General features: G+C 43.7%; 2 protein-coding genes across 2 annotated transcripts; one reads left to right on the top strand and one right to left on the bottom strand.

The window, feature by feature from the left end:
* The first annotated feature begins 2,020 nt into the window (after positions 1-2,020).
* LOC106566822 (zinc finger protein PLAGL2) lies at positions 2,021-6,944 on the top strand. Its single transcript, XM_014135257.3, has 2 exons — positions 2,021-2,178; positions 3,154-6,944. The coding sequence occupies exon 2, from the start codon at positions 3,675-3,677 to the stop codon at positions 4,953-4,955; it is 1,281 nt and encodes a 426-aa protein (XP_013990732.1). The 5' UTR covers positions 2,021-2,178; positions 3,154-3,674; the 3' UTR covers positions 4,956-6,944.
* A 260-nt stretch (positions 6,945-7,204) lies between these two features.
* On the bottom strand, positions 7,205-19,678 carry mylk2 (myosin light chain kinase 2). The gene is made up of 17 exons (XM_082959716.1): positions 19,657-19,678; positions 13,940-14,215; positions 13,510-13,622; positions 13,271-13,349; positions 13,004-13,185; positions 12,750-12,828; positions 10,605-10,947; positions 10,238-10,425; positions 9,985-10,090; positions 9,769-9,862; positions 9,497-9,606; positions 8,987-9,128; positions 8,741-8,811; positions 8,499-8,627; positions 8,088-8,240; positions 7,857-7,989; positions 7,205-7,639 (listed from the first exon to the last, which is right to left on the bottom strand). The coding sequence occupies exons 1-17, from the start codon at positions 19,676-19,678 to the stop codon at positions 7,532-7,534; spliced, it is 2,328 nt and encodes a 775-aa protein (XP_082815842.1). The 3' UTR covers positions 7,205-7,531.
* Between the last annotated feature and the right edge of the window lie 208 nt (positions 19,679-19,886).

The following is a 19,886-nucleotide window of genomic DNA, read 5'->3' as shown; positions in this document are numbered from 1 at the left end:
CACACTGAATTTGGTATTGATATATATAAAAAAAAACAAGGAAACTATTAACAACTTAATTTTTGCATATGTAATGCTAATGCTCAAAATCATCTGCAATCCTGTTCTCCTTGAATGGTTTTGAGAAAAAAAATAGGTGCTGCATTCAAATATCTCCACACTGTACCTATAGATGCATGTTAGCACATATGCTAATGCTAAAAATACTGGGCACAGACGTCAGTTCAACGTCTAGTTTTGATTTACATTTGGTTGAGCTTTCAACATAGGTGAATTCAAGCAACGTGAAATGTCATTGGCTGTACTGTGTGGGGGGGGGGGGGGGGGGGGGGGGTTGAAATGACGTGTTAACAATGTTGATTCAACCAATTTTTGCCCAGTGAGTCACTTTGGAATGCAAGGCGGACAGAACACAACAATGAGGTCAAGGGTCAAAACACTGCAGGAATGAAACACAAAACAACTCTCCCTACCCCCTCTCTCTCTCTAGTCACTCTACAAACCAACGCTAGTGGGAGAGAATTGACAGAGATCAAGCCATTGTGGCTCCGCTATCTGCAAAATTTGCCACAATCAGTGCTACACTTGGACTGAAATAGATGCTGGTACTCATTTGGGGTGTCGGTACTGTTTATATTTAGGTGCAGGAGCTCCACAATACTTTTGAGCTAATATTCTCTAAGAGGAACAGGAGCTCAAGCAGTAGAACATTTGAGGTGCCGGTACTCAGCTCCGGTGAGCTCCTGCCCAAGTCAAGCACTGGTCACAATGGCATCAACATGTAACCTGCCTATAGCCGAACCTGGCAGAGATCAACCTGAAGGAAAACATGGAGAGGAAAAATCTGAGACCACCCCTGTGGGCACAGATGTCAATTCAATGTCTATTCCACGTTGGTTCAATGTTATTTTATTGAAATGACATGGAAACAACGTTGATTCAACCAGCGTGTGCCCAGTGGGACATTCTGTTTTGAGATTTAAAAAAATCCAAGAATAAATAAGATTTTTCTAGGCTACTATTTAATTACATAAAGACATAAGGGAACATAATTATATTTACTACAGCATTAAGATAAAATCCTAGGGCTAGCCATATTTTTCATTGATGTTCCAGAAGTCTAGTTTGCTTAGGGTGTGCAGTGCTGTTCAAATGACAGTGGAAAAGGCATGTGTCTGTGTCAGCCTTAACTGCCTATTTATTAGCACACACTAAAATTGGGGTAAGGGGCGAATAAAATAATTTTGGTTATTATCAAACAAAAACGGATTATAGTCTGTAAAAAAATAGAGTACTTGTCATTATGATTGCCCATACCCCCAAATCAAGTCACACAGAGAACATCCACATTAATAAAATAGGTACAATCTGTCATTTCAACAGCCTGATCCTGCCACATTGTTTGGTGAACTGAGGGATGGGGCTGGGGGAATGTAAAAACACATTTTGCAGCTGGAGCTATGAACGCGAACCTGGACAGACAGTCTGTGAGATTGACATTATATAGTTTGAAGCTATTGGTATAAGACAAATGACAAAAGCAGTAGGCTATGCAACCTTACTCCACAATCAATGCAACCTAAATCCATGTTGCAAACAGTTCCTCCATGGATTAAGGTTATATTAGGATTTTTGGTCATCCTAAAACCTGACCAGAACCAGAACCAGATTATGACCAGAAAATCTGATGGAAAAGACGATGAGGATCTTCTCCTCATACCCGTCTTAAGTGAGTCCGCTACCTCCATCATCCTCTCTTCTTATATAGTGTTAAGATGTGGAGTCCATATGACCATCCTCTTGTTTTTTGAGCGTACAACACCTTCAATTCAACAGTTTTACTTTCCTACAGAAAAAATGAGTATATGCAATGATGTTATGGAAGTTTATTTTCCAAGTTTTAAAATATTGTGAATTTCTTAAGGTTTAATATGAAGTATTGCATACTAGGTCGCACAGTGTTGGTGAACCTTATTTAGTTAGCAACCCCTACAAAAGTTTGTCAAAAAAGTGGTGTGTCTGACGTCACACTCCCATAATGCAAGCGCTCTGCAACTCCAGCGCCGCCGAGGAAAAACCCAGGCCCCGAAAATAATAAAACTTTAAAAATTTGGAAAAATTGTTTTACAAAACATCTGAGAGAAAAGGACCAAGAACCGAATCGCGAAAGTTTTAAAGGTACGTTTACGCCAATTTTCAACGGAAACGTCCCAAATATACGCCTGCCAGGCTGATAGTAAAAATCGACTCATACCGATCAAATTCGGTGACATGAACTTGCTAAATTTCTTTAGCACTTTTCAAATAGTTGTGCAATATGTATATTTATTTTCATTACTTTATGTAATTAAGAAAAACATAACTGTTTTGTTAGCGCTCATCACATTTTCAGAATACAAACGTTTAAAAAAAAGGTTTTTGAATGTTATCTTCACGTCCTTATTTTCGTATTACGTTTCCCCATTCATTATTTTTCAATCATTGCTCACGAATTACACGAGTCCATTTATTGAATTAAGTTAATTTACTTTGTGTTTTTAAGTTACTACGTGAATACGTTTTTGTGTGTTTTTGACTTCATATACATGCTGATCAGCGCGAGTTGATGATGAACCATATGTTCGTTGTATATAGACTCTTGATTCGTTTCCAAGTGAAAGTTGCATAGCTTGCTTTACATTGTTCAGATCAGAGTGTCTTTTGTACAGATGTAAAAAGGATCATTTTCTAATATAGAATACAAGGCTCATATCATTCCACCCCAGGTTTCACTTGATGACACTATCTGTTCCCTGAATATTGATCTGCAGCACTTGCACAATTAGCCTAACCATAGTAAATCTTCAACTTAAAAAGCCAAGTAATATTTTTTTCTATTACAGTATTAATAAAGTTTTCCTTATTTCACATGTGTAATCACAAAAACAGCTCAACTCCATTACTTTACAAAGTAATGACTAAAGGTTTATGTAATAAAAGTGTTACTACCAATGATGTATAGCTATGGTTATTACACAGGTATAGGGTAAAATAATGTAAAGTGCATCGCTTTGGATGGGTGCTATACATGGGGTGTGTCCGGCATCAGCTTGACCCTGGTAATTTCATCACACAACAACTGTAGGCTGATCTTAACCTTGTGCTTCTTTTTAGGACTGTGGTCATGCAAAATTGCCACTCACGTTCAACCGGTCCTCTGGCTCGTGTGGCTGGATGAGACAGGGAGAAGAAGCACACAACTTTGGGCCTTACCCAAGAATTACCCTGCGGAGACACGCACACATACACACACAAGAACATAAAACTCACACAAGCTCAGGGATGCTTGCCCATATTTAGTCCGAGCCTTAGCAGCTGAGTGAGTGACTCTGCTCTCTTTGCTCAGGCCCTATTGGGTTGCTATGGCAGCTGCTGCCGCAGAACCCCCCCATCTGATAGAAGCTCGTACTGGAAAGGGAGACAGGCGGACAGACCCTCACCTGGAGAGAATACGAAACACTCCACTAGCAGCATTCAGCAGCATTCAACACCTTACTCTCCATTAACGGTGCAGCCAATGGTGTCAAGTTTGAAGGTCCTCTCTTAAAATACCCCATGAGTGTTTGGTCCGTCTGCTCATGCTTATGGCCCGTCGCCCTCTGCAGAAGACCCAGCGCCGTTCCCTCTGCTAGAGAATGTTCCAACAGAAGGAGCACCTAAAGAGCCACCTGCAGGCCCACGACGCCAACAGGCAGGTGTTCCACTGCCAGGAGTGTGGCAAACAGTACAGCACTCAGTTGGGCTACCGGCGCCACCTGCTGGCCGCCCACGCCCCTGCCTCCAGCGCCACCATTCCTGGGGAGCTCCATTGCCAAGAGGGGGCACCTGCCCTGCTGGAGCAGCTAGGGAGCCACACCGACAGCCTTCCGCCACTGGAGGTCACCGCCACCGTCAGGGAGAGGAAGTATTCGTGCGAGCGCTGCGACCGGCGCTTCTACACTCGCAAGGATGTACGGCGTCACGCGGTGGTGCACACGGGCCGCCGCGACTTTCTGTGCCCGCGCTGCGCCCAGCGATTTGGTCGCAGGGACCATCTGACACGCCACCTGAAGAAGAGCCACGTCCAGGAGCCCACAACCACCACCCCCACACCAGCCCCCACCACACCTGGGCCCGTAAAGGAGGAGCCAAGTCCGGTGCAATGCGGCATGGGACCCTCCTCCAAGGAGCATGTAGAGGCCTTCCCCATTGACATGTACAGCAGTTACCCCCTGCAGACCATGTCCAATCCAGGCATGGGCCACCAACACCACTCTCTCATGCAAGGCTCCCTGTCCACGGCCATGGGGGTGGGCCTCCACATGCCAGGCCCTTCTCCCCATCCCCACCACCACCTCCCCCAGCAGCAACAGCAGCCTTATGGCCACATGGCCAGGTATCAGCATGGATCTACCTCATATCCCCGCACTGACATGGAGAGCTTCCTAATGGACCTGCAGAGCGGGCTGCCCCCACACCTGACCACAACCTCCTCCTCTACCTCCTCCTCCGCCTCCCCTCAGAGGGAAGTGCTTTCAGAAACCCAGGGGGGCCCAGTGGCTGGGGACCCCCACCTTCTGTCCAGGAGCCCCGCTCTCTCCTCAGCTGAGCTGTCGTGCGCTGCTAACATGGACCTGGGTCCTCTTCTGGGCTTCTTGCCGTTCAGCCTGCCTCCCTACAGTGCTCATATGAGTATGGGAGGTCTGGTGATGGGCTACCCGTCTACCTCCACCTCCACTGTGCCACCCTCTTCCTCCAGCCCCCTACCCTATCAGGCCCCAGGAGGTCTCACCTTCCTGCAGCCCCCACAACTTCACGCACCCCAGGGCCCCGGAGCCCACAACCACAACAACAACCAGCTACCTCAGGGGTTCAGCAATCCTGGAATGAGCACTTCCACCTCCCTACCTCGCTACTACCAGACCTTTCAACAGTGAGCAGCCTGATACCATGTGACCCCAGCACCAGGCCAAGGGACACTCCAAATATTCTTGAATAAAGCCTCCCATAAAGGACGAGTGTCTAGAAAGTGTTGAATATACGAGTGATACATATAGGCATCCAATGTGCTTGCATTTATTTTTTTTATGGAAAAAATATGGGAATTGTATTTTTTTAATGATGCTAATTAAGCTTTCAGTAGCAATAGTTTTTGTTATGATGATGTTGAACACAAAGAACCACTTCATCAGTATTACCTCATCCGATAATAAGAAACTTGAGCAGAAGGAGAATAGAAAGTGTGTTTTAGCAACCAAAATGTTGTTTTATTGAAACCTGTTAGAAATAGGCCAAATGGTTGCACTTTGTTCAGAAAAGACCGCATAAGGTCTATACAATGTGGACATAAGTGCTACATGACATCTGCCACTCATCTTGTTTTCCAATAATGTTAGTCACTTGTATGACAATGGTCATGTTAGATATTTAACAGCAGTTTGCATAAAAGTGTACTTGTGTTATCATGTTCTGCTTATTTATACAAAAACTAGAGATGTTTGATTTTTAAGTTCCTTTAAAGCAGTTTCCCAAACCTCTATCCAGGACCCCCATTCCAATTATTTGGTCTGTTCCAGACAGTATTAGCACACCTGATTCAAGTAATCAAGAGCTTGATTATTAGTTGACCAGTTCAATCAACTGTGCTTGTTCTGGAATATACCAAATAAGTGGAATGGCAGGGGGTACTCGAGGAGAGGTTTGTCAAACACTGCTTTAGAGAGTGTTACTGAAATGGGTTTCATATTACTGCATATCATTGACTGTATCCTTTATTCAGTGAAATGTTGCACCGATGTCTTAAAAAAATGCTACTGTTGTTTTTCTTGGGTGTCTACTCTATTGACTGGGTTTAAGCACTTAAGACATTATGAAAGGATAGAATTGATGTCTTATGAAATGTTTTGTTCCTTTTACCTCAACAACATGCTCTCCTAGATGAACAGATTAATACACAACTCTGTCCTTTGGGGTTAGGGTATATCATTTGAATCTCTTTCCTAGTTACTTTGGCTCTAACTTGTGCCATTAGATCTAAAGTGAAAATGTAGGTTTTATTAATCAAATTGCTTGTTTTGTTTAGATACAACAGACAGTGACATTGATTGACCCATAAAATCTCTACCTCTATCTTATCCTATTACAGTACCCGTTTCTTTCTTGGCGTGGAGGTAACTGTTACGTTAAAATGAACAATCAGTACGGAATAACATCTTTCCTCCTTGAACATTGTTCTCTTTTACCAGTACTTATGTATTGAATCCTTTCCTGATAAGTAGAGATCAGTTCCTCCACGCCCATGATGATTGTATCCTTGTTGGCAGCGTTTTAGACAGACTACATTGCAGACGCCTGCCAAATCTCACAACACCTGGATAGGTGTTTTAACATATCACCTAACCACATCATATGATATAGCAATCTGAGGCCCGACTGCGCAGTCAATTAAGTAGCACGCAACCATTGGTTGATGCAATGCAACTGTCTGAAATGTAGTCAGCCTGGAACGCGTCCTTTGACTACCTCAGAAAAGAGCAACTTGTAATTGCAGAGAAAACATTTGTGTAGAGTTTATTTTTGTCAGTTCAACGAACGCACACTTTATAGTAATAGATTTGTATTGAGGTTAGCTGAGCATATTGACGAAAGGATGTTATGCCCAATAGTTAAGTTCCCATCATATTGTATTGAATGAGGATTCCATTTAATTCAATTGCATTGTTGCCTGCAGTAAAATTAGCTGGAAGCGTTACTAGTATGCAGGCATCACATTCTCGTTAGCTCTTAGGACAAGGCTCTAGCTGTTTGTTCCATCACCCTATAGAAGAAGATACAAAACAAGAATTGCTGAACTGCTCTTATCATATTATCTTTGAAGCATTTTCTTATTGTATGAATGTAAACAATAAAGTACCTATTAGATTGGATTGGTTTCTCGTTATTTCGTTATTAGTGCTCTTGAGTGGCGCAGCGGTCTAAGGCACTGCATCTCAGTGCTTGAGGCGTCACTATAGACACCCTGGTTCGAATCCAGGCTGTATCACATCCGGCTGTGAATGGGAGTCCCATAGGGACACAATTGGCCCAGCATCGCCCGGGTTTGGCTGAGGTAGGCCGTCATTGTAAATAAGAATTTGTTCTTAACTGACTGGCCTAGTTAAATAAAGGTTACGTTAAAATAAAAAAACACTTTCACTATTTCCTTTATAGATGTAGTGTCATATCTTTTGGCATGAATCCGCTTCCATACATTTCCACACAAGAAAATAAAAATATTAAAGTACAAAATTGCTGTTCATTTTATGAGTGAAATTATGTTGTGTAGCCACTATTTATTCACACACTGTGTCCAGTTTTGTTTACACAGACAGACCATGACAAGCGTACCTTCTCTGACAGATTATGTGGGAGGTCTTTACAAGTATGCAGTTTGTCCAGCGTAGGTCAGTACAGATTTCACAGGGTGTGACATTGTAAGGTGGCAGTGCAGGTACTGTATTAATGGGTGACATTGTTACGTTGCTATAGGTACTGTATCCGTCTCCGTATCCAGAGAGGTCAGTTCCCCACCGCTGCTGATCTTCTTGAATCTGTTGGCTGCTGCTATCGCAATGTAGTTTTTCTGTCAACAAGCACAGAAGCACATTTACAACAAAGTGAGCAGGGCAGGAAGGTTGGATGCGTCTCATCAACAATGGTTGGCCGGAAACAATTGACATGAAACAGCTGATTGCAGTGCAAAGAGGATAAAACTACCATAATGTGAACAATGTGTCTTCCAACTACAAAACCAACTAAATGAACCACACTGTGTGGTGGAGGAAATCTGTTGGACTGACCTTCCATAGTTTCTTGGCCAGGTATTTCTTCAGCAGGACCTGGGACTTCAGTACTATATTGCTGCCCTTGGCCTTCTCTGCAATGTTGTTGAGCCACGGATGTCTTAGACACTGTAAAGCACTCATTCGCCCTCTGGCCAAACAGGGAACAGGGTAGAAGTATAACTAATAAACTGTAATAATCATCACAATCATGAGTGTTATGATTATTATTTCAGCTTTGGCCCTCACCCCCTCTCCTTGACCAGAAGGTGGGAGATAAAGTCCTTGGCCTCAGCTGAGATGTGCTCAAAGGCCTCGTCCTCAAAAGAACAGTTGGCAGAGAGGACGTTGTTGAGGGTCTGGCTCTCATCATCACCCAGGAAGGGTGAAAGGCCACTTAGACTGCGGAGGATGAGAGGAAGGAAGTGCCGCATGCACATACACAGGGAAACAGGTCAGAATGAAAGAGCATGCATGGTAGGGACATGGGGGGGGGGGGGGGGGCCTAACTTCCACTTAAGTCACATTTGTACTTAGTCATGCATTGATGTCAATGGGACACTAAGTAAAAATGTTATTTACGTGGAAGTAAATTTGCCCCATACAACTTACGGTTTAACTTAGATGTTAGGGAATATGAGACTGATATTTTAGACTCACAGCATATAAGTGACGACCCCTAAGGTCCACATGTCTGTGGGAAAGGACACAAAATCAAAGTTGACCACCTCTGGGGCCAGAAATTCAGGGGTTCCAAAATTGACTCTGAGCTTCTCCCGAGGCCTGTATCTGATTCCGAGGAAGAAAGAAAATTAATCTTCAAGGTTCTTTTTGAGAGAGCTGCTACCAATGCTCACAATAAATCCCCCAAAGTCACACCCACAGCTGAAGAGAGGCATTACCTTCTTGCTAACCCAAAGTCGATAATCTTCACCTGATGGCCAGTTCGATTCACACAAAGGATATTCTCCGGCTGTAAACATCAGATTAACCATTGATTACTTTTCTTACAACAACACACATATGGATGCCTCTGAGTTATGGTGGGACTGACCACGCTGTGCTTCAAGTGGTTATTAAAATGCCTGGCATTTGTGACGGTGGTAAGCCTTGAAATCTAGAATGCACATCCAGTCCACCATACTCACTTTCAGGTCGAGGTGGAGGACGTACATCTGATGCATGTAGCTGACCCCTTCACAGATCTGCTTGACAAACACCATGGCGTCCACCTCGGTCAACGGTGCGCTCTCATCCACAATCCTGTCAAACAGCTCCCCGCCCTCAACACTGCCACACACAGACATCAGGTTGAGCAACTCCACTGCTCCTTTCTCCCCTTTCCATTGTGTACTATTGATTGAGGTATACTGTATGTAATGCACTTTGTCTTTGTTTTAATAATGTATCCATATTTGTGGTGATTCAGTGTTCCGTATCTATGTCTCTGAGTGTCTGTACTTTGTACTTTAGTGTCTGCTGCCAGCAAACCAAATCCCCCCTCAGGAGATCATTAAAGTATATTAATTAATTGTTAATTTATTGATCCCTGTAAAATGATTTGTAGAATGTTTGGAAGCATCACAGTGTAATGGAGATCTTGCTAACCAATGACACTGCATAGCAAAGTGGAATATGAAGGAATAGTAGCCACTTACTATTCCAGAATTAACACCAGCTGGTGCTTGGCCTCAAAGGCCTCGTAGAGCTGGAGGATGTTGGGATGACTCAGCTGGTTCATTGCCTGCACCTCGTTATTTGCCCTTTCCTGAGAGAACAACACAGGCAAATGTGTATGTGAACATACAAATGTGTACCTCACTCACTCACTCACTCACTCACTCACTCACTCACTCACTCACTCACTCACTCACTCACTCACTCACTCACTCACTCACTCACTCACTCACTCACTCACTCACTCACTCACCTTCTCTTTAGCAGTTCGTGTGTTGATTATCTTAGCTGCGAGCTTTAGTCCAGAGGATTTTTCAGTGCATTTGTGCACCTTGCCAAAGCGTCCGCTGAGGGAAAAATATGTTTTCTTAACTCATTAACACACAAACCCAATAGCTAGTAGATAACATCTGGGAGATTACTAGTTCTACCACTATTCCAGACCAGTAGGCTACAGATGTCAGTTTACCTCCCCAGCACCTCTCTGGTGTGGATGATGAAGGTGTCAGATGGGGGGTTGGATCGCAACGACACACAGCGGTGAAGGAAAGGAGCTGGCTGGGGGGGAACGTCATCTGAGAGAAAGAGAGAGAGTGAGAGGGAGAGATTGGGAGGGCAACACTCATTAGCGCAACGTCAGTACACGTCTCTGTATAATAGCATACTAATCCCCAAATTCTCAAACACACTAAGGCCTTTTGTGCACGGAAGTCAATATTCACCTATGACCTTATGGCAAGTTTTGGTAGGGGACTTGGGCCGGGTCCTTTCTGCTGTAGTAGGGACTACTATGATCTGTATTCCACTGGCTGCAACTGGACTATCCCTTGCCAACACACTGCAGGTCTTCCCAACAGCAGGTCCACGGGCAGGGCAGACAGACTGGGGCCTGGGCCTTGAGCTCTGGAGCCTGGACCAGAAAGAAGGCCAGCACAATCAGACCTGAGTAGCATTTATAATTTGTTTGGTGGAAAGCAATGTGATTCAAATTGGTGGTGGATGTGTTGAGTTTTTCACATATAGATATGATATCGAATAATTTATCATTTTTATTAGTATGTATTTTAGGTGATGAGTAAGTGCCTTTACCTCTGCAAGGACTCTGGACAGCTGTGCACTTGTCTGAGGGGGGAGCTCTCCACGGTTGGCATAAGGACAGCCAACCCAGACTGCTTTTTTGGGGCGGGGGCGGGACTTGATGGAGCAGCTGCTTGGTTCTCCGTCACTGCGGTCCTCGTCTCAGTCTTTGGAGTGTCCGCCATTGATGGTACAACCGCTACAGCTGGAACCTCTCTCATCCCACCCCTTTTAGTTTCACTCTGTCTGTGGGAATCTGCTGCCATTGGTTGACTTCTGACCCCCTGCTGGTTCTCTCCAATCCACCGCTCTCCAACACAGTCTCTTTGCTCTGCTCCCATACCAGCAGACACCCCTTAATTAATATACAGTTATAGTCGGAAGTTTACATACACTTAGGTTGGAGTCATTAAAACTCATTTTTCAACCACTCCACATTTTCTTGTTAACAAACTATAGTTTTGGCAAGTCGGTTAGGCCATCTACTTTGTGCATGACACAATTAATTTTTCCAACAATTGTTTCCAGACTGATTATTTCACTTATAATTCACTGTATCACAATTCCAGTGGGTCAGAAGTTTACATACAGTAAGTTGACTGTGCCTTTAAACAGCTTGGAAAATTCTAGAAAATGATGTCATGGCTTTAGAAGTTTCTGATAGACTAATTGACATCATTTGAGTCAATTGGAGGTGTACCTGTGGATGTATTTCAAGGCCTACCTTCAAACTCAGTGCCTCCTTGCTTGACATCATGGGAAAATCAAAAGAAGTCAGCCAAGAACTCAGAAAATTAATTGTAGACCTCCACAAGTCTGGTTCATCCTTGGGAGCAATTTCCAAACGCCTGAAGGTACCACGTTCATCTGTACAAACAAAATTACGCAAGTATAAACACCATGGGACCACGCAGCTGTCATACCACTCAGGAAGGAGACGTGTTCTGTCTCCTCGAGATGAACGTACTTTGGTGCGAAAAGTGCAAATCAATCCCAGAACAACAGCAAAGGACCTTGTGAAGATGCTGGAGGAAACAGGTACAAAAAGTATCTATATCCACAGTAAAATGAGTCCTATATCGACATAACCTGAAAGGCTGCTCAGCAAGGAAGAAGCCACTGCTCCAAAACCACCATAAAAAAAGCCAGACCAGATCATACTTTTTGGAGAAATGTTTTCTGGTCTGATGAAACAAAAATAGAACAATTTGGCCATAATCACCATTGTTATGTTTGGAGAAAAAAGGGGGAGGCTTGCAAGCTGAAGAACACCCTCCCAACCGTGAACCACGGAGGTGGCAGCATCATGTTGTGTGGGTGCTTTGCTGCAGGAGGGACTGGGGCACTTCACAAAATAGATGGCATTATGAGGGAGGAAAATGATGTGGATATATTGAAGCAACACCTCAAGACATCAGTCAGGAAGTTAAAGCTTGGTCGCAAATGAGTCTTCCAAATAGACAATGACCCCAAGCATACTTCCAAAGTTGTGGCAAAATGGCTTAAGGACAACAAAGTCAAGGTATTGGAGTGGCCATCACAAAGCCCTGACCTCAATCCCATAGAAAATATGTGGGCAGAACTGAAAAAGTGTGTGCGAGCAAGGAGGCCTACAAACCTGACTCAGTTACACCAGCTCTGTCAGGAGGAATGGGCCAAAATTCACCCAACTTATTGTGGGAAGCTTGTGGAAGGCTACCCGAAATGTTTGACCCAAGTTAAACAATTTAATGGCAATGCTACCAAATACTAATTGAGTGTATGTAAACTTCTGACCCACTGGGAATGTGATGAAAGAAATAAAAGCTGAAATAAATAATTCTCTCTACTATTATTCTGACATTTCACATTCTTAAAATAAAGTGGTGATCCTAACTGACCTTAGACAGGGACTTTTTACTAGGATTAAATGTCAGGAATTGTGAAAAACTGAGTTTAAATGTATTTGGCTAAGGTGTATGAAAACTTCCGACTTCAACTGTATGTCTATCCATTCATATGGTTTCATTCAATTCAATGCTTTCTCTGTGTTCCTATCTATCATATAACACATAAACACCCATCGAATTCATGAATGTTGGTCAGCTCAATCTAGCCAAATGTAGTTCTTGAGTATGACATGACTATAGGCATACCACTAAAATGGAAGTGAGTTACCATTCTTTGCAGGAGCGATAGGAGTCTGTTGTTTTGTTTCCTGGTGTCTGTTCATCTCAAACTGATTCTGGGTCTCAGCCTGAGCATGAGAGAAACAGAGGCAGCTTGAGCATCTCACCAGGTGTGCCACTGACCAATCATCAACTAAAAGGCTTGTTTTATGTTTTGCCAATTAGAGATATGAAGTAGACACATATCCATGCAATGTATACACAAACCCATTCACACAATGAAGAAACATATTATAAGAGTACCTTTTCAGTGCTTAATGAATCACTGACGGGCAGAGATGCTGTCCTAAGTGACGCCTCGATGGATTTCACCGCTTGGTTCTTCGTCACTGTGGTCCTTGTCTGAGTCAAAATCTTTTGAGTGTGCGCCATTGATGGGAAAACTGCTACTGCCAGCCGTGTCAATGTTTTCTTTGCATCTGTCTCTATCAAATAATACACCAATTGAATCCACCCTGGATTATAGTCACCTACATTTGGTCTAGAGCTCATTTGAGTATGAATAGTTACCTTTCTTTGCTGGGGTGGTAGGAGTGTGTTGTGTCTTATCCTGCTGTCTGTTTGTCTCCAACTGATCCGGGATCTCATCCTGACCATGAGAGAACATAGCACCAGACAGACTAAAACAGTTGCTTTATGTTTTGTCATTTAGATATACATGTTTACCATGTTGACATGTATCAACAAGGAAAAAAACAATGCAGTGTATACACAACCATTCACACAATGAGGAAACAGACTGAAAGTACCTTAGAAGTGACTAGTGAGGTCCTGGCTGGCAGATATACTGTCCTAGGTGATGGCTCAATGGGTGGGGCTGGGGAAGCTTCCTGGCAGGTATGGGGGTTCCTTTGCTCCAGACCTCATTTACAAGACAAAACAGAATTATCCTCAAAGGAAATTGGACACAATTCTTACAAGCCTCTGTCATCTTCACAGTAGCATGGACGTTGTTGTAACATCAACATTGTGTGAGCAAAATCATTGTAATTCATGTCCACTTCACAGTTATTTATCTCCTTTGAAATGCAGTTTGAAACTTTAATGCAGATACACGGTATTGGTTGAGACATTGAAATACTAAACCATGGGTCAATCCTGTAGTGAGCTCAGTCAAACTTAACTTGTCAATAACAATACAATACTTCCATGTGTCATTTCAGATCGATTGAACGTTACCTTTGGCCAGGGCCTCTAAGGTCCTCTGCATCTCACCGATCTTCCTCTCAAAGTTCTCTAGCAGCCTGGACTGGGCCACAAGCTGCCTTTCTGTTGCATCTGTCTGGCCGCTGTGCAGACTGCAGGTGGAGCAGATGGAGCAGGAACCTATTTGTCTGGAGAGGAGCTCATCCAACTTGTGAGTCAAGTTATCTACTTTGGCCTCTAGGACAGGTAGGTTTGTGGGGAGTGGGACAGGTGGCGTACACCGCACGGAACCCATAATGAACAGTGGTCCTCAATAGGCCTCCGCAAAACACAAGCCTCTAGAATAGAAGACATAGGCAGAGTTATCCTCAAGAAATGAAAAGGCGGGTTACAGATTATAAAAAAAGTCAGGACAGTTGGTTACAACTCCCTCCAAAAATATAAAGGTTGTCACTCTTCAGGCCTCCTCTCAGAGCTCTTAAAATTGTACCTACCTCTTAGATCAATGAAAGCTGTAGAAGGCAGAGTAGGAAGAATGTCATATCAGGTAACCAAGCAGAAAGACCAGTATTGGTGAGAGTCAGACAGTAGGGGTTGGTCCTGTCCAGAGAGCAGAATGCCGCAGTGAGCTGGTTTGCTCCGTTATCTCTTCCAGCGACAGCCTCATGGTCCAGAAATAGGCAAGCGAGGGCAAGGGCGCCGAGGGTTGGGAAACAATAGCAGATAACGAAGGTATGCATGTCAGGCCAGACAGACGTCAAGAGGACATACGCAGTTCCTCTGATGAAGGAGAGCATGTGCACACAATTCTTTTTTTATTTGGGCATAGAAGGCAGTGATCCAAATGTCTGGGTCTTGGCTAATCAAATTACAACCAATCCTTTCCAGGCTTGGACCAGACCCCTCATTTGCATATTTATTGGTGTGTTAATAGTCTCACTAAACTATCAGATACTGTTCCCCCATAATACTATTCCCAATGAGCTGATTACTAAAATGACACAGTTTGGCCTCCATCCAACCTTACCCACTAGCTCAGTGTCTCAAGCTCTGGTCCCCAAGATGGTTAGTCTACACCAGTGGTTCCCAAACTTTTTATAGTCCTGTACCCCTTCAAACATTCAACCTCCAGCTGCGTACCCCCTCTAGCACCAGGGTCAGCACACTCTCAAATGTTGTTTTTTGCCATCATTGTAAGCCTGCCACACACACACACTATACAATACATTTATTAAACATAAGAATGAGTGTGAGTTTTTGTCACAACCGGGCTTGTGGGAAGTGACAGAGCTCTTATTGGACCAGGGCACAAATAATAATATAATAGTAATAAAAAATGTTGCTCTTTATTTAGGCATCTTACATATAAAACCTTATTTGTTCATAAAAAATGGTGGGTGTGCTTGAAATGATGCACATAAATCATTTTCCACACACAGTCTGTGCCTGTATTTAGTTTTCATGCTAGTGAGGGCCGAGAATCCACTCTCACATAGGTACGTGGTTGCAAAGGGCATCAGTGTCTTTTCCAAGGCAAGAAACTCTGAGCTCAGCCCTATCCAGAAATAATTCAACTAAATTTTCACAGAACCGCTTGTTGCAATTTCGATGAGGCTCTCTTGTTCAGATATCGGTAAGTGGACTGGAGGCAGGGCATGAAAGGGATAAGGAATCCAGTTGTTTGTGTTGTCCGTTTTGGGAAAGTACCTGTGTAATTGAGCACCCAGCTCACTCAGGTGCTTCGCTATATTACATTTGACATTGGCCGTAAGCTTAAGTTAATTTGCACAAAAAAAATCATACAATGATGGAAAGACCTGTGTGTTGTCCTTGTTAATACAGACAGAAAAGAGCTCCAACTTCTTAATCATAGCCTCAATTTTGTCCCGTACATTGAATATAGTTGCGGAGAGTCCCTGTAATCCAAGATTCAGATCATTCAGGCAAGTAAAAACATCGCCCAGATAGGCCAGTCATGTGAGAAACTCGTCATCATGCAAGCGGTCAGACAAGTGAAAATTATGGTCAGTAAAAACTCTAAGCTCGTCTCTCAATTTAAAAAAACGTGTCATACTTTGCCCCTTGATTACCAGTGTGTTACATGGTTGCTGCCCATATCATTGCATAATGCAGAAAATACAGAGAGTTCAGGGGCCTTGCTTTAACAAAGTTAACCATTTTCACTGTAGTGTCCAAAACGTCTTTCAAGCTGTCAGGCATTCCCTTGGCAGCAAGAGCCTCTCGGAGGATGCTGCAGTGAACCCAAGTGGCATCGGGAGCAACTGCTTGCACGCGTCTCCCTGTCATGGCTTTTGTGCCATCAGTACAGATACCAACAGATCTTGACCACCACAGTCCATTTGATGTCACAAAGCTGTCCTGTACTTAAAGAATTTCCTCTCAGGTTGTCCTGGTTTCCAGTGGTTTGCAGAAGAGGAAGTCTTCCTTAACCCTTGTGTTGTCTTAAGGGTAAAAAATGATCCGCCACTATGTTTAACAGCAGAAAAAAAAACTAAATTATATTGTTTCAACTTGAAATGTGATTACTTTTCCTAGAGTGACCCCAACATTAGAAAAAGTGAAACATCGCCTTTGTTCATATTTTCATGAAAGCTGTGCACCACCAGGGTACAAAGATTGTCTTAGGGTCATTTTTGACCCGGCAGTTATAAAATAATTTACACACCACAAAAAACACAAAGACACACACGCACAATGAAAAATGTTGATTATGTGCGCTACTGATTGAACTCAGACAAAACTACAACTTTCTTGTGCATGTGCAGCATCTCCCCTCCACGACCCCACACATGACTCAAGTTCACAGACAAAATAAACAACATTTCAGCCAAAAGAAATATTTCTTGAAAGCATTGTTTACTAATGGGGAATGCAGTCAGAGGCTATAAAGGTGCTACAGATGACAGTCCCCCCAGTTCTCTCTTTGCTGAAGCCATGAGTGCACGTTTCAGTGCCCAATGGGATGTAGATCAGATTTTTTTTGTCCAGGAGGAACAAGAGAACAATGATTTAGAAGAGGAGGAGGTCTCTGAAGAAGAAGATGGGGAAGAATACAACCCAGGGCACAATGCAACATCTTCAGATGAAATCCCCCAAGCTGAGAGACATTTTTGTCAAAGAACAGCAAAATAAAATGGTCCTTGTCACCATATGACAACCAGGGCAGGATGGCAGCACAAAATGTCATAAGGATGACCCCAGGGCCCACAAGACATGCAGTTGCCCATGCCCAGGACATCGCCTCAACATTCTACATTTTCATCACACCAGCCATCAAAAAAATCATCCTGGAGATGACAGATTTGGAGGGTTTCTGTAAATATGGAGACAACTGGAAAAGGATGGATGAGATTGACCTGCGTGCCCACATAGGGCTGCTAATCTTAGCGGGTGTGTATAGGTCCCGAGGCGAGGCTACATGTAGTCTCTGGGATGCAGAGAGTGGAAGGGCGATTTTCTGTGCCACGATTCCACTGAAAGTCTTTCACACTTTCTCAAGAATGCTATGATTTTATAACCGTGAGACAAGACCTGCAAGACGTGTGAGAGATAAACTGGCGGCCATAAGAGAGGTCTGAGAGAAGTGGGTGGAGCGTCTGCCATACCTCTACAACCCTGGGCCTGAAGTAACAGTGGATGAGCAACTGGTTCCATTCAGAGGTACATGTTTATATCTGTAGTGTAAGTGATTTTCACTCTTAATTGTATTATGTATTCCTGTAATATTATTGATTTATGTGATTGTTTTCTGTGACACTGATACTAATTACTGATAGTAATCTCTTTTGTCAAAAGGTCGCTGTCCTTTCCAGCAGTATATGCCCAGCAAGCCAGCAAAGTATGGCATCAAGATATGGGTGGCCTGTGACACGCAATCCAGCTACCCTTGGAAGATGCAAGTCTACACAGGGAAGCCGACCAGTGGAGGCCCGGAGAAGAACCAGTGGATGCAGGTTGTGCTTGATGTGACAGATGGACTGAGGGGACACAATGTCACGTGTGACAATTTCTTCACCTCTTATGAACTCAGCCAGCAGCTCCTGAAGAGGAAGATCACCATGGTTGGTACAGTTAGAAAGAACAAGCCTGAGCTCCCCCCTTCACTCTTCATAACAAGGGGGAAAGATCTTCTCATCAAAGTTTGCCTTCACCCCCACCGCTCTAGTTTCTTACCTCCCAAAGAGGAACAAGAATGTGGTCCTCCTGAGCACACTGCACAAAACAGCTGAGATCAGTGATCGTGAGGACATGAAGCCAGCCATCATCCTGGACTACAACCACAATAAAGGAGGCGTGGACAACCTGGACAAGGTGATTGGAACTTACAGCTGCAGGAGGATGACTGTCCACTGGCCCCTGGTCATCTTCCATAACATCATTGATGTGTCCTCATACAATGCCTTCGTGATATGGAACACGACCAACCCTACCTGGATGCCTGATAAGCGGAACAAGAGGGTGTTCCTGGAGCAGCTGGGAAAGGCACTTGTAACCCCACACATTCAAAGAAGGGAGCGCCTCCCCCGCACAGCTGCCTCTGCAGCACTTGTGAAAACGGTTCATGGGGCTGAATCTTGTCCTGGTCCACCTGAGGCTGCAGCTGGGGCAGGCAAGAGGAGACGCCAATTCTGCCCCCCAAAGGACTGTAAAACAAATACTAGGTGCTGCAGAAATACATCTGTAAAGTCCATGCACACACACTTACACACTGTCCTACATGTGCTAATTAGAGTTGAATGAATTCGGTTCTTCACATTTCTGTTTTGTATATTTTACCTTATTTTATTCTTATTGTTCATACAGCTTGTGGGTGGGGGCAATGGTAAGAAAAATGGAAGACTAGTATTTTGTAGTTGAATTCCTCATTGTACAGTATATAAGAATATATCACTATGTTGGCAAAAAAGTTCAAGACTGTTGTTCCCCTTCAATAAAATGCTTTCAAAACGACTTTCTGCACATCTGCTACTTTCTTAGGCTATACAAGTGCTATCTCTTACAAAACAATGTTTACACCTATGCAGTACCTTTAGCAATAATAATAATTCCCTACTTTAGTAAAGAAATGACAGGTGTGTTGTAATAAAAACGAGTGGTGTCCACTGATTAAACCCAGATATTCACAAAGTTTGATGAATGACAGGTTGTTTCATGCAAATTAGATTCGGGGTTTAAAATTCAATTAAGCGGCTTTATTTTAGGGGTTTAGTGAAGGCAGGTCATTTTTGACCCTTTAGACAATGTTTAGACTATACAAGGGTTAATTGACCCCCCATAAACATGAGATATACCAGGGGCTGTGCCAGGCCGGCCACGTCCGTTCACTCATCCAGCTGTAACGCATATAATTCACTGGCTTGTATGCGAAGCAGTAATCATTTCAAAGCATCTCCTGCCATGTCACTGAAGCAGTTTGATGAAGGCACTGTGTAGTTTTTGGCCTTTCCCCCAGCCACATCCGGAGCGGCAGGAAGAATGAAGTCCTCCACAATAGTATGGAGCTTGCCTGTCCTAGTCACTCGGTAACTCACCCTGTAAGATGCTTCTAGCCCCTTATTAATGGCATCTGTTGTTTATGACATGTCTGCAGCTGCCACAATTCCAGACATCTCCTTTTGTAAGAATAGAAATTGGCATACTGACTGCAGGAATAGACACCAGATCCACTGCCAATTGAATGATCATTTCTCTTCCATAAGTCACCGTCGTTTTAGAGAAGTTGGCTGTACGTCCAACCGGCCTCAACCGCATATCACGTCTATGGCATCATGTGGGCAAGCGGTTTGCTGACGTTATCCTTGGGGACAGTGCCCCGGTGGGGCTATGGCATGGGCAAGCATAAGCTACGGCCACAATTGTAATATCGATGGCAAAATCAACGCACAAGAATACCGGGACAAGATCCTGAGGCCCATTTCTTTTAATGCACTGTACATCTGTGACCAGATGCATATCTGAA

Source organism: Salmo salar, chromosome 13, assembly GCF_965601325.2.
Source record: "Salmo salar chromosome 13, fSalSal1, whole genome shotgun sequence".
Taxonomy (NCBI): domain Eukaryota; kingdom Metazoa; phylum Chordata; class Actinopteri; order Salmoniformes; family Salmonidae; genus Salmo; species Salmo salar.
Note: the sequence above shows the minus strand (reverse complement) of the source record. Positions and strands in the feature narration are given on the sequence as shown.